The 15,963-nt window shown below is 42.0% G+C and overlaps 1 protein-coding gene across 1 annotated transcript in view; it reads left to right on the top strand.

Annotated features, from left to right (window-relative positions):
* The window catches only part of mrpl23 (mitochondrial ribosomal protein L23), a 45,931-nt gene extending 32,167 nt beyond the window's left edge, over positions 1-13,764 (top strand). Inside the window, exon 5 of the mRNA XM_049575337.1 lies at positions 12,720-13,764. Within this exon, the coding sequence (XP_049431294.1) occupies positions 12,720-12,884 (165 nt within the window). The 3' untranslated portion in view covers positions 12,885-13,764. The remainder of the gene's footprint in view (positions 1-12,719) is intronic.
* Positions 13,765-15,963: the final 2,199 nt, after the last annotated feature.

Below are 15,963 nucleotides of genomic sequence, written 5' to 3'. Positions count from 1 at the left end.
ACTATCGTGTCACATCGGACACTCTCTGTCCAGTCACTGAATCCCCGAAATATGTACTCATGTTACATCATGTAAACAATCCACTGTACCTCTCAGCTGTGTGTTCGAGGTAACTGCTTAAAAGATGGGTGAGTAGGCTACTTGTTATCTTCCTACGTTTGTGACTTTTAAACAGTAAACACACATTTTATATTGTGATATTTACTGAATATGACATACAACATAGCCAACAGAAAATAGATCATTAGTGATGGTCATTTACCTTGATAAGGCTTCTTTAGCTAACCAGAAACTTTCAGCCCCCTGATGATCTCCCTTCATCCAGCTGCTACTGTATTTAGGTTTTTGTAGTGAAATCAGGAGGTACGGAAAATCTTGCCAGGCCAGACAAAAATCTTTTTCAACACCAAAAATAATGACAAATGTCCATTCATTTGAAAATCTCTTGGAAATGAATTGCATTTGTGGGTTGTCCTCCCCACTTGTTGGTCTGTGAACCTTGACAATTACTATTGAGCCAAATTTTAATGCCAAAGCCGTGTTTCATGTGTTTTAGTGCAGCCAATTTAATCAATGTTAATTAATAATCATGATGTAACTGGTGATGTCAAATCCCTGGTAATTATTTTTGTTAGCAATTATACAAGGCTGAAGTTGTGCATTAAAAAGTAGAAGATAAGAAATTAAGTTTGAATGGGATTATAGAGGAAGATTGACAGCTCTAATATGAGTTTCTGTGCATCTTGGTGCATTTGAATTTCTGCACTTTTCTCATTGTATGACAGCATTAACAATAGCATAATTATTAATATCTATCATAGTAATGTCAGATGAACTGACTTTACTTCCATTTCATTAAAGCACACACTGATGCACCAGTACAACTTTCTCCGCCTGCCAGTTCCTGATCTGATATAAACTCTGCACTTGAATAAGGTATTGGCGAATACCAAATACCAATCCAATGAAGTACTATGCTAAAAATGTTTATATATATTTAAAAAGATTAAATAATGCCTGGCTGCACGGAACTGATTAGGACCCTGTGTGGATGGCTGTAACTACACATCATGTCTTTGCTAAAAGTGGACACAAGAGTTCATGCAGCCTCATTATTTTAGGGCTGTGCTCAAATGTTGTTTTATATTGTAACTGTATTGTAAGTTTAAAAAAATGCTTTCAACATTTTTAGAACAGTGACTAAGAAACATTATGTAAAGTTACAGCCTAATCCTTTAAATTTTGATGGACTCAAGCCCCAGTTTTGATACTATTTATGGTCTGTATTGTTACAGCAATAGCCATTAAATGCATTTACTTTTAGAAATGAACTCTATAGATAGTAGTTCTTATTGGTAGTGGCGGAGTCCACCATCTCCGTCCTGGATTCAGACTGCCTACCTAAGCATGAGGAATTTACAGGAAAACAATGCATTCATGCAATTCATGTATTTGTCAATGTTGTCTTGTTGATAGCTGCCTCAGTCCTTACTGTTGAGTCTCTTTACATCAAAGCAGAGCTGTATGAAGTTACGGAATATTTTACCGCTGCTACCTTACATTTAAAGCATTCAACTGGCAAAACACTGCTTTTACTGTCAAGCAGTCACAGGAGACACAATGCGGTTGTCGAAATGTTCTACGAAACATTAACCATTTGTTTTTACCTCCAGGTGGAAACGTGTCATGCAGTGTTGGATGTTAGTCATGTTCTATTTGCATACATTTGGATTTGCACGGGTTACTTTAAAAAAAAAAAAAAAAAAAAAAAAAAAGTCGATTCAGGTGGATAGAAAATCCATAGGACTGCTTAGTCTCAGTCAGAAAGACTTCCACACTCTGCTTCGATGTAGAATAGAAATAATGACATCAGCTAGTGACAAAGATCAGCATTAGCATAACTGAGACTCTACATATGCATTGCAACCCCATATGTTTGGCCCAACTATAAAATGACCACCAGTGCTAAGTCAAGAATTAAACAGCAAGCAGTTAATATCCCCATGTAAACATATACATACATGCACACAAAACATTGCCTGTCTCCATCATGTGGACTGTAGGCCATTATAGTGTCTGCATGTCATTCATACATGGAGACACACACACACACACAAACACACACTGCTGCAAGCCAAAGCTGACCAAGTTATTTGGCTGTTGCCAAGCTGTGGAGGAGATGTCATTGTAATTGGAGGGAGGGCCGGGGTCGTGACCCTGAATGAACCCACAGCAGGATGCTATTGGTTAGTGGTCGACTCTCACTGCCACTTATCTGTCTTTTACTGAGAGAGATGATTTTACTTGACTATTTCTCTCTGCTGTTATTTTGCTAAATGCCTCTCAGGCTCTCATGTCATCTCAACAGTTTGACTTCTTTACCTGACTTTTTTTTGACTGTTTTATTATGTTTTTATACATCTTCCCATTGAATCACCCTCATCTCTCTGCCTGTCCTGAGGGAACAGTCCAGCTTTATCTATCTTTCGGTGTTGACTTCCCTCACCCCTTCACCCTCTCTTCTCCTCACTCTATCTCCATCTCTGTCTCTCACTCTTCTGTTCCTGGAATAGGTTTTACCAGGAGGTCTGGACAGAGGCATAACTGGGCAGAGTATGGTGTGTGTGTGTGTGTGTGTGTGTGTGTGTGTGTGTGTGTGCGTGCCAGTGAGACAAAGTGAGAGTGAATGTGTGGCCCACCCAGGGGCCTGGCATTTCGAGCTGTTTACAGTCATCATACTACATCTCTTCTCCTCCTCTGCCCTCGTCCATCGTCTTTCCTGCCTCTCCCAGAATTCTCTGGCGATTTCTTCTCTGTGATTGCAGATAAAATAAGCACCCATAGATAATGTAATATTAGGCTAAGAAACTAAGGAGTAGAGATCAACAATGTGAGCACAGTCTTCTCTGTAGGTGTGGGCATACAATCTGACATCAACTGTTGGACTGTATTGGAGTGGACTGATACAGCTGATCTCTGTAGCTTTTAGGGCATTGGCAGATTTGGCGTAATTACTTGAGCGCATATCCAGGTTTCCGTCTTTTAGCCTTTCAGAGAGGGGAGTCATTACTGTGGTTGGTAACAGAGGTGTGGACTTGAGTCAGACTTGAGTCACAAATCTGACTTCAGACTCCACTTGGCAAAATCACAAAATAAAAAAAAGTCTTGCAGCTTGGACTTTAACACCAATGACTCATGACTTCACTTGACTTGAGCCTTTTGACTTGAAGATACTTGATACATTCCCTCAAGCCAAAGATGAAAAGGTGTGTTATTTAAAAAGTGTGAATCAATTCATTTTCCTTAATTTCTTGAATCACTTACATTAATGCTATTCATTCCCAGTAAGTCGAGACTTTGAACCAGTCCGACAGCCTCAGACATAGTTGCAGGAAGAAAAAAGAACTAATGTAACCTTACTGAGCGCCAGTTGGAAAAAAAATTAAACCAAAGATAATTTGGTTTGTAACAAAACCTATGCGGTTGTAAAGTAAATACAAATTTTTTAAAAAGCATTCATAATTTTTGTAAATTTAATATATTATTATTCTGTTGTTACATTGGCATGCTATTTGGTGAAGGGTGCATTATGGATTGTTTATTCCTCAAAAATTGAGAACTTGGGACTTGACTTACTTGTCGTGACTTGCAAAACAGAGACCTGGTCCCACCTCTGTATACAAGACACAAGAGGACTTTATAAAACTGCACCAAGTCTGACAGCAGCTTTAACATTTCACTAAGCATACCTAACTGTCTGAGATTGGGGACGACCTCTTTAACTGGCTGTGAAGACAAACTTCCTTTTGTTAGTCAGGGAAAAGATAAACGAAGGAACAGTCATGACGACGGTGGCAGTCAGTACGTTTACATGCAGCTTGAGAAAATCGAATTATTGGCTTAGTCCGACTGAAATTGGACTATCCATAGCTCGACTAACACACCTAGATAATTTGATTGAAAATCGAACTATTGCTGCATGTATCCACTTAGTCCGACTGGAGTCGGACTCTGCGTTCTGCTCATGCACCGCTTTTTCTTTTGCGGGCTTTCACCCGGAAGAATGAGGAGATGACGTAGCTGCAGTTCAGTATATAGCAGTGCAGTAACTCCTGGAAAAACAAGCAAACAACCAAACACCATGGCAACCGAGAAACAGAAGATGCATGAGGAAACTACATTCATGCTCTGCCATCTTCATTCGTCGTTAGCTTCCTCTTCGGGTCAGCCGGAACTACGTGGTTCAATACGCACTACATTGAAAAGGACACAGCACCGCCTATCGAGGCGGAATCAGACGTAATTGGCCAGAAATTCAATTTTCTCTTCTGCATGTATACTCAGACAAGACGAGAAGTCCGACTTGACTGATTAGCTGAGCTTTGAGCTTAGCTCGACTACTGTGTGCATGTAAACGTACTGAGTGTTTGAGGAGCCAGCTGCACCTCATCCTCTGCTGGACACAGTCATGATCTGGTTGGAGACCAGTAACAAGGAAAACAAAGCACAAGATCACAAGAAAAAAGCATATCAGTAAGTATCACTTAATGTGTGTTTTGTTTTAATCTGGTGGAAGGATTTTTCAGTCAAAGTTGAAACAAAGATATGAAGGGTTAAAGTGTGATTTGCAGTCCCCCAATAGAACTGACACCAAAGTCTGGCTCCTCGAACGCTGTCATTGTCATCATGACCGTTCTTTTTTTAACCTGTCTTTTGTATTTTCCTTGATTATACTTCTGTTGGTTTGTTCAGGTAAGAATTGTATAATTAAAAACAAAATCAGTTGGTCCACCTCCAAGAGAAATGAGATGCGGTTTGCTAGAACAGGGCATGTTATGTGAACTAACTGCAAGAAACAGCCCCAAAAACATTTTGATGTTGTCCATTGTTTGGTCATTTTTTCATATGATTTTATGGGCACAAGGAGACGGATGTTGACATCGGATAGCCAGCAGTTACTCATGCTTGGAAAGGCAAGCATAACAAAATGAACCAAGAGCAAACCACAGCCAGCACTGATCACTCTAGTCAGCTCTTTCCTTCTTATCTGGTATGATGACCAGAGATGCTAAATTATGTCAAAAAGCGCAGACAAGTTCATAATGCTCCATTGAACTTAAAGGAACTGAAATAAGATTTGCCCCCATGTTCCTCAGCTGCCAAAATCCGTAATCTTGCAGGATGACAGGTTGCCAAAACCCTGTCCAATAAACAAGCTACTTGTGAGTCCATCTGACTTTAGTTTACAAGCCCCGGTTCACTTGTAATTGGCCAGTGTGAACTTAAATGAACCGAGAAGAAAAAATGCAACAGCGTTTTCATCTGTGGCTGAGACCAAAGAAAACGCACTCAGAAAGGTGTGATCACACCTTTTAAATTCACAGTCTGGCTGCTAAAGCTTGTTTGGAAAGATTATAGTAAATGCTCCTCCCTTGAGTTGAGTTGTCCTTGAGCAACGCGTGTGACCTCCTCCAAATGGTCAAGTGGAGCTGGTAACTGGCCAGCAGCCGGAGAACGGTGGCTCTTTTAAGCAGTTGATGAGTTGCTGAAAAAGAGCATGATGCATGCTGCAGTCAACATTTCCCTAGTTAAATAGGGTTTATGCACACACACACACACACACACACACACACACACACACACACACACACACACGTATATCCCACACACTCAGCAGGGGGTTGCCCTCAGCTCTAATCCTGGTAACCTCATCACTGTGGTCTCTCCTTCTGTAGTCTGCCAGGCTCTCCTACCATGTGGTCAAAATAGATTCTACCGCAATGTGAACACCTCTCTGTCTCTTTACACCACACGCATACACACACATACGCACACACTACTACTACTACTACTACTACTACTATTACTTCTACTCCTTAAGATGTCTCTGTGCTTTGCCACGGTTTAACCCACTACACTGCCACCGCAGCCGCATGAGCCGCAGCCTCGTGAGATTTCTCACCGCGTCGTCAACACCTCTCCTTTTCAGTGTGCGGTCCAGATTTGACCGGCAACCGCCAACATATGGTTGATTTTTATTGAGTGCTCTGTGAATGGCTCTATCTTGTGATGCCTTCTGGATTGTCCCTCATCAATAAAAAGGCATATGTAGTTTGTCTGACAGTCTCTAATGGCCAGTGTGAATGGGTCAGTTTCACATTTTCAGACCACTTTAAAGCCTTTTCAGTCTCTGTGACCACATTGAAAGCTCCTCTGTTCTTTAATTTGGTCAAGTGTGGTCATCCAAGAAGTCAGTGTACTTGGCCTCCACCCCTCAGTCACATCTTATTTAGCTGCACAATAACTCTAGGTGCACAAGGTTTCGAGAGAGCACAAAAGAAAGGCTGATCTCAGGTCGTAAAATAGCGGTTAGAAGGTTTTTTTTCTGATGGATTCAATTTTTACGTTGTCTCGATTATCTGAATGGAAGTCACCGTTTGACCTCAAGAGTAGGTTTACAGCTGTTAAACAGTCTTCAAAGTAATAAAATGTTGCGCCAAACTTATTCATTCCAGAGGACATAAAATCTGATACCATGGAGGCTGTCCTGTGGATAGAGGATATTGGAAAATGAAGTCAATACTACTACAATGGGGTTGAGTAATCGTCTTTGAAAGCCGTCTTTTGTTTTTTTTTTTTTGTTTTTTTTCCTCTCAGATTTGTAGCATAGTTCTAACTCTGTGCTTACTGTGCAGCTCTTTCAGAGGTATTTAAATGCTGATGAGTATCTCATCTGTCACACGATGATGTCTGGTCCCAGTCCAGTCCGGTCCAGTCGTGTCCCTTATGTTTTAACTCTCAGAGCAGCAGGTTGAATCAACCTTTTGTGTCCTCAGCTGCCGACTGTGCCATAATGTTCTATTCAGCTCCAGGTCGGAAAAGCGCAGCGCACCAGCACCTTCCTGTTTTCATCAAAGACATTTTAACACATCAAGCCAGAACAACTGCGGCTTTCATATTTCATACTCAAATCTAAGCTTATGAATAATAAAAGAGTCCCCCCCTTCACATTTTCCTTGTTTTGATTTCACATGCATTCCAAGGTTGCCGGACACAAATTCGTCCATTCTTTCAACATTCTTCTATTTTTTTTCCTTCTGTTACGGGGAAATTGTTACACACACAAACGCACACCAGGACTTTCTTTTCCTCCCCCTACGGCTGTTTTTGAGTTACGACTGCATGCTTAGTTTGTTACAGATCAGAAGCAAAGGTCAATCAGATAGAATACAGTTGTCCTTTGTGTGTCTCTTTCCATCTCTCGCCCGGTCTTCTCTCTTTTCACTCTCCTCTTTCCCTCCTTCCTTCTGGGGCTGCAAACAGGATTACTTAGAGTTTCTGTATGACTCTGTTGTATTCACATGAGCACACACACACACACACACACACACACACACACACACACACTCATGCACAAAACCAAGTTGATTTAGGGACATTTTGCTAAAGTACATTCGTGCCCTTGAGGCTACCACCTACCAACTGTAAGTGAACAGCACATACCAATAAAGACACAAACCACTTTCAGAATGTAACTGCTATGAAAACAATACGGGGACACCGTTTGTTGTCCCTAATTTGACAGATGTCCCCAATCAACTGGTTAGAAGTCTGACAGTGGTCCCCAAATGACACAGCGCAGACCGACACCCTAAATACCCACTTCCTGAAACAGAGCAAGACATAGAATTAGAGCTTAATAAGGAAACATACACATACACACAGATGGGGAAAGTGAGATGGGTTGGTAGTGAGTCAATGACAACATTTGCCTTCCCCTCTTAACCCCCCTCCAGTGTTTCTCCTTCTTTTCCCATTGAGAGGGAAACTGTGGGTGTAATGGGTTGTTCATGTGCGTAAGAGGAGTATGTTTACATCACTGGCAGCATGGGGCCTCGTTCCAATATTCCTGGATGGCAGCTTGATTCAATTGGATAGCATGTTGACGATGATGGCAGAGCGAGGGAAATATCCACTCCTACAATTTGTCGTCTAGGAAGCATAGTAGGTAACAGAAAGAAAACCCTCGGAGGCGCATAATGCCTCACTGTCTTTCTCCACTTTTGTCCTTTTTGGCCAGGGCCCTCGGTCTTCTCCATAAATCACTCAATATGGACTCTTACACACACACTCTCTCTGTGTCTACGCAGATACACAAGTAAGGAGAGGCAGACATACACACAGGAAAGATGGTTTTGGCTCGGGGCACATGGAGACCGAGGGGACATGGGGTCTGCCTCTGCTGTGGTGCAATGTATATATTTCAAACAAAAATATGAATGCTCTCTGCCAGCACTTTCTCTCACTGCGGAAATGTGTCCAGCAGACACTTGACACACAAACACACACACACACACACACACACACACATGTGCGCGCATGCACACACATGCAGGGTGCGGCCTGCTGCCAACAATAAGACTTGTTTAACGAGTCTCGGCGCTTTGTTGATTTCAATCTCGGGGCTTTGTTGTTTTTGTGAATCGTGCTCTCTAAGGCCGGTATTAATCTTCGCCATGTGTATACATAAGGTGTCCAGCGCTGCGCCGTACAACTGGGAATTGTCATGCGACAAGGTTTGGTTCAAGTTGGGTGAAGTCTTATTTGGCTCACTGCTACAATGTTTCCCCCGCGTTGCCAGGTCTGGTGTTTATAGTGCTGTGGTAGACCCCTTCCTCCATCACCCCTGCTTTCCTCTTCCTCCTCCCAAGTCACGTCCTCACGTCGCCTACTCCCATCTTTCTCATCGCTGCCTCTTTCCATCTCACCTCTCCTCCATTTACTCCTGCAGCAAACTTCCCTTGGCCCGGTCCAGTGTTTGTGTTCTGGATTATGCGTTCCTCGATGGCAGTGTGTGTGAGTGCAGAGAGACACAGAGGGCCTTGGCAGGGCGCTCAGTTTCCAGGTGCTTCTCTGGTGTTTGGCAACGATCTGCCTGTGGCTGACTAACCCCTCTCCTCCTCACTGGGTCTGCACTCTTGCCTCTCTTCCTGCATTACTGCACTCACTAGAAAACCTCCTGTAGTTTGCAATACAGGCGTTGCCGCAAGACAGGAACACAAGAACAGGGTGGTTTTTCTTTTGATTGAAGGTTGTGCATGTTTTTGCTCTAGCTGCTCCTCAAAGCTGGTATCAGAGAGTTTAGACTCAAATGGCCAGGTTTTAGAGAGAAACATGAATTCAAGTCTGTGTAAAGTATCACACCAAAATAGTAGTTTCCATAATAGTTGTGTTTTGGATGGTTGGATGTAGTTAGAAGCCTGGTCATGCCAGTATTGTCAGATTGGACATGTCAGGCTCGATTGTAGCTCGCACACATAAAGACTGGGTTGTGGTTAATATCTTAATGCAGTGACCTCTGGATCTGTGTAGGCTAAGACCCAGCCAGTCTCTCCCACCAGGGTGTCTTGTTTTTCACTCAAAACCTCTAATTAGGATTAGTCAGTAACTAAGAAATGCTGGTGGAAGGTGGACTGTGGTCTCTCCAACCATTACAAAGAAAATAGAGAGTGGCTTTTGGGCCCCGTTATTTTTGGCTTTTACAGAAAAGAAAATCATTGAGGTTTATTTTGAAATAAACAGGTGGCAACTTAATTATACAGAAATGGAAATTAAAAATACTTATTGCAGCATGAGAACTGTGTAGTTTAACTCTTTGTTGTTGTTGTTGTTGTTGTTTTTTATTTACAATAACCTGTTTAGATCCTCCATCCATACCTATGGACATACAGTTTTCTAGGATGTCTAGCTCTATCATTAAAGTTGTCTGATTCCACCTAAATGCACTAACTTATTAGACTCGGTGTCTATAAGCCAATCACAGAGTTCCCCATTATCTAAAGTGGACTGCAGTAGTGTCACGCCCCCTTTGTCACCAAGCATGGCTGATTGTGAGGCAAGCAGGAAGTGCAAGGCACATTTTGATCCATCAATAGTATTGTCTAAGCACATAATTTGTGATTAAATGTTTTTAAAATAAACACAAGATGTTTTTTTACTTATACATGTCAAAGTATACTATTTTGACATACTGTATACAAAGTATACTATTTTGACAATACTGTTTTAATTTGATTTTCTAATGATATAATAATCTTATAATCCATCTTATTTATTATGTACAACTGAAAATTCATCCTAGGAGGTTTTGAACTTACTGTTTTGTGGATACATACTTAAGAACTTGAGGATATTTTGATCAGTAATGATAAATACAATACAAAAATATTTATGAAATGTGGTTGAAAGCATAACTTAATTCAATGTTATGAGTTAATCATTCATGAAAATAGATCATTTCAAGTTCTGTGTTGGAAAAAGGGCTGTTAAGATAGATAACACATAATTAAGTTGGGTTTTTTGACTAATAATGCACTTGAAGTAGAAATCTGTCATTACAATGTTTTGGTTTTGTGTGTTTGGAATCTAATTGGGTTCCGAATTAGTTAAGGCACTCTGACACATGATCAGCAGCTCATTTGCATTTCCTCTCCATTTTTCTCTTCACTTTGAGTTATCAGAGGCACATTAAATAGTGTCTGTTTTGCATGACACCTCTTAATTAACAGTGTCCTCTGGCAGCAGCAAACACATGAGACATAAAGCTAAAGACAAAATGAGAAACCAGTCTGCTGCTTTTAAAAATCTTTTCTTTTTCTTGTTTTTGTAAAACTTGGTTAAACCGAAAGGAGGAGCGTTTCCTAAGCAAAATATGTTGCAGGCTCATTTCTGTGATTATTAGTCATGTTTGAAGTAGGGACTTGTGTACTTAAGTAATAAAACACTCAGAACACAGTCAAAGTTAAGCACAAATTAATCTATAACTTTAATGATCATTGTCTGAAAGAAATATTATTTAAAAGCATCATTTGAACCATTAATCACATTTTTAAATAACCATATAACCATAGATGTGTGCCTTATAAACATTGTCCTACAATACAAAATCCAACATGACAACAATTCACTAAATAAAAGTTAACATTTATTTACAGTGCATTTAACACACACACACACACACACACACACACACACACACACACACACACACACACACACATGCATCCAGGATTCTCAGGATCTCCCATGCACCCAACAGCACCTCTATCATTCAGGCAAGCAAGAAGACATTCAGCCCGCACTAGTGTGTGTGAGGCTCAGACATACTTTGCCTGTAAAACATCTGCGGACAGCTGCGGACATATATCGGTCACGCGGATCAACACGCGGTTCCATTCATGAGAGTGCACACGAGTGTTTTTCTATATGTTTGTAAAAACGAGAAAGAAAGAAAGAAAGAGAGACATGTTGATGATCAGAGCTGCTGGTCCCACATGCCGTTTCAAACTCAGCCTGTCTTTCTCGAGTGTTTTGTAGTATCCAGTCACTACTTTTACAGGTTGAAGTCCACCGAGCGTGCAATCCGAATTTATTGTCTGTCATTTTGTTTTATATAGATATTAAGTTTTTACCTAGTCATAATATAACATAACATAACATATGCAAAGATGCCTCAGAGCACACACATTTCTACATACACTTGTCTAAACATACAATACTGATCCCCGAGACTCTGCTGTAGGTTGTCGCGCTCGAGCAGGTTCCGAAGTAGACGAGGCCAGCTCCATTCTTTATCTTTGGCTGACTGAGCTTCATGTTGTCTCGCCCTTTGGGAATTAAACCATGCTATGTGGTAATTATATGCATGTTTCTCTTGGTATTTTGGGGGTTGGAGACAGACAAAGTAACATTCACATCAGAGCCAGACCATTCCTGAACGCCTACACACTGACCCCAAACAAAATATCTCACATATTTAAACAGAATAGTTGATTGACAATTGTGTTCATGGAAGCAATTCATTTATAGTAGCAGGCCTCTATATAAAATAATTGAGAAGTTTACAAGTCACGTTAGGACATTTTGGCTATCTGTCATTATGAAGGGGAAGCTGTTGTTTTGGTGTGAACTACAATGTTAGTGATCATTAATCACTTTGGGAACATTTGTGAGGATTTGCAGTTTGCTCAAAATCCAAACACACAGCGATTAAAAAATGACCATTAAAAGATATGATCCGGCTTTGTGTGAAGTCAAGTCATTTCAGGACAATGATTTGGCTCCAGTTGAGACTGATAACAGTGAATTCTTGTTGCCAGGTGTCCATGGGAGAGGCTGAGAGGGATAGGCTATGGATATGTGTGCATGCCTGCACCCACTGACCTGTTATTTTTTTGTGCGTGGGCGTGCAGGCATGCATTTGTGTGTGTACCGTACTGTACTCCACGGCGGCCTGACACAGACTACAGTTGGGCCAGTGGTGCATTAGCTATGGCCAGAGATGGGTTGGTATGGAATAAATAATGGATACCATCCTTTCCCTCTGAATAAATCAAGACCAGAGAAATGGAGAGAGATGAGAGATTAAATGTGGGAGAGAGTTGGAGAAATTGAATGCCAGAGAGAAAGAGAGCGTTTGTGTAACTGGAAGAGGAATATAGAAGGAGAAACTGTGTCCTGAATTCCAAATCAGTATCTCACGTCTCTGAAAAGAAAAGGAAGTGGTTTAAGGAAATTTCAGTTGACACTTTTTTTGTTGTTGCACAAAACATGGTTTGTGAAATGATTTAAAGAGAAAATAAGAACTGCTTCCTCTTATTATTAGGTCGGAACGTGATGGTGTCTTTGCTCATTTTGCTCTCGTTTCCTTTGCATCCCAGGCCCAAGGCCAGACATTCACCTTTCCTGACATCTTCCCCCAAAAGGATGGGACGTCAGCGGAGGGCTCCATCGAAGAGATGCAGGAGAAGTTCATGGAGGACGAGAAGCAGAGGCAGAAACCCGACCCCAGGAGAGGAGGGGTCACGGAGTGGTTCGGACTCTGAGACAGCCCACTGACCGGGAACTCTGTGCTCATATGTGCGCGTGGGTGTTTCATTGGGAGCAACATATATTGATTTACAACGCGACTGTTGTGATGTCACTTCTATTTCTGTAAGAAACTGCTCACAAGTGTGTAGTAGAAGAAGAATGAGCATGTGTGTGGGAGACTGGAGACATGTGTTTGGTGTGTGTGAGTGCGCATGTGAGTTAGCGAGGCTTCGGTCCAGTAACTCGAGCCAGAACAGAATCACAGGAGGAGGAGGAGGAGGAGAGTGGCCCGGCTCCATCTTTCATGAAACCAGCCCACCGTACAGAATCTCCATCACCTCAGATGACCTCCTCTCCTTCCTCCTCCCACCCTTCCTGATCTGCCACCCCCCTCCTTTTACCCCTCCTCTTTGCCACCAGTACCTCCGCACCCCCTCTTTCTTTGTCTCTCCTCTTTCCTCAGGAGTTTCCTTTCCTTCTCGTCCGTCTCCTTTGCCGTCCCTCTCCCTCCTTGTCCTTCTCCTCCTCGCTCCTCTTCCTCTGCCACGCTGGGGAGGGTTATAGTGTGCCATCCCTAGTAGCCCTGACTCTCCGCCAGTTGGATCAGACTACCTGGACAACCCACATCCTTTCCTTTTTTATGAGTTTGCCTTGGATTAATTGACCACTTTAGGTAAACAACAATTGAGATGTTGTTTCAGCAAAGCAACGACATGGAATTTGCTGGAGTGTTTTATTATTTTGTGGTAGCACCTCTTGCCATAACTCTGAGAGAAGATTGTACCCAGTGTTTGTGTGTGTGTGTGTTTGCCTAGCACGCGGGACTTGCCAGTGAATCTGTCTAATTGTAAGTGCTGTTGGAATAAGAACTAATAAACGGTCACTTGTCCAAAAGTGCTCTGCTTACTCTCTCTTGTGTTCCTCGCCTCATCTCCCACGGCTGCTGCGCTCAACAACTGGCACTTCGAGATGCTGTTCACCACACAAGCTGGCCTGCGCGTGTGCCAGCGTGGTCTGGTAGCTGTTTTGACAAAAACAGAAAAAAGATCTGTGTTCGAGTCGGGCCACTGGAGGACAGAGCTCTCTTACGGTAATAAGGCCCATAAAGGGGAGGGATCTCTCTTGGGCTCGCTCAGACCCACCATTATGCTGAGAGGCCAAGGTTACAGTAAGTGTCCCCCAGCCGTGACCACTAATGTTGGCTGGCTAATACAAAGGTCCAGTCCCTGACCTCACCAAGCCAACTCAGCTATCACTAAGGAGAATGTCAATATTGATCCTGTTGGCCCATTGTCTGCTGCCTGGAACCACTCACCCCCTGCGTCGCTATAAAGCAATCTGATTTGGAACCAAACAAGCCTCCTGTTACACAGCCACTCCATTTCTTCTCTGTCGGCCTCACTCTCACTTTCTCATTTTTTTATTTTCCCCTTTCACTCTCTGTTACCCAGTCCGGACCTCCAGAGAAACAGCTGCTTAATCAACAGAGAGGGAGACCAAATTCCTGTTCTCACTCTCCTTCTGGCCTGAACAGACCCCACATGAAAGTTGAGAAATCCAGATCTGGTGTTTGCCAAGTTGTTGTTGTTGTACCCTGTCACGGGGATACCCTGTGCCTTTAGTCAATCAGATGCACATACTTGCACATACCGTACTGTAAGCTGGCACTGAGGTGCTGAGTATTACTCTGTTTAAAGGAACAGTTCACCCCAAATGAAAAGCGTAGTTTTCCTCTTACCTGTGGTGCTATTAATCAGTCTAGGGTGTTGCAAATATCAGCTGTAGAGATGTCTGCCTTTTCTCCAGTGTGACTGAACTACTTGGTACTCGGCTTGTGGTGCTCAAAGCACCAAAAAATAAATTTGAAAAACTGAACAGCAGTGCCTCTTTTCCAAAAATCATGACCCGCATACTCAAGTTATATCCACAGATTTGTTGTAAGCACTTTTGTAGGAAGTATTTCTACCAAACTACGCCTGCCAACCGTATCACTGCACAGAAGGACAAGTGCATCTACTGCTAGCTCACCTAGCACTACTGAGCTAGCTAATATTACAGTTCAGCCAAGGAGGACACCGTTAAACTGTACATCTTGTGCTGTCACAACCATAAAGCTCTTGTTCATGAGTAGATGCACGCTTCCTTCTGCATGGTGATTCAATTGACAGGTGTACCTTGATGGAAAGAAAATAGTTCTTACATGAAACAGCTCACAACAAGGTCTGTGGATTCTTGTGAGTATGCAGGTCATGATTTCTGGAAAGAGACATTGCTTTTGAGCTTTGTGCACCACAAGCCGAGTGCCATCTGTTTCCATTGTACTGGAGAGAAGGCAGACATCTCTGCGGCCAATGAAAACACTGGGCAACTAACACCAAAACAATCTAGACTGATAAATAGCACTGCAGGTAAGAGTTACAATATGTATCTTTGGTTTTGGGGTGAACTGCGCCTTTAAGGCTTGCAGATAGTGATGGTTATGTAGTGTTTTGGACATTTTGGACACTGCTAATGAACAGACAGACACTGAGACACACTTGGTTGATGAGCTCATCTCTTGCTCACACAGATAAATGTCTCTTAGTCATTTTAGCTCTTTATAAAGAACAAGCAAACGAGAACAAGTGATGAAAAGAAACATTCGGAGGCGGAAGGAGTAAAACAATAAATGAGGTCATAGACAGATCGAGACTCACAATGTAACATGATATTCTCTTGACAGACTGCTTTCTGAGTGATTAAAATTTTTTATGGAAGTAATGTGAATCTCAAGATCATTTATATTCTACAGAAAAAAGATTCCATAAGTTGATTGTTACCCATGATGATCGTTTTGCTGACAAGATCATTTAGCATGTTATTCTAATCAATAACAATGTTACATGAGCTGAAGGAGAATAGACTTTCATTTTTAAGTGATAACATCTGTGGAGGACCTGCCAAAATTGCGTAGTGTTTGGATGTGAATAAAACAGATGATTGTTTCCCTTTCCAGAAAAGAACACAGTTTGACCTCAAAATGCAACATTTACATTAAAAGCTTCTGAGGCAGAATAAATGCCAAATCTTATTTCTTAAGATGTGAGCAGTTTA

The sequence above is a fragment of the Epinephelus fuscoguttatus genome, linkage group LG4 (assembly GCF_011397635.1).
Source record: "Epinephelus fuscoguttatus linkage group LG4, E.fuscoguttatus.final_Chr_v1".
In the NCBI taxonomy this organism is placed as follows: domain Eukaryota; kingdom Metazoa; phylum Chordata; class Actinopteri; order Perciformes; family Serranidae; genus Epinephelus; species Epinephelus fuscoguttatus.
Note: the sequence above shows the minus strand (reverse complement) of the source record. Positions and strands in the feature narration are given on the sequence as shown.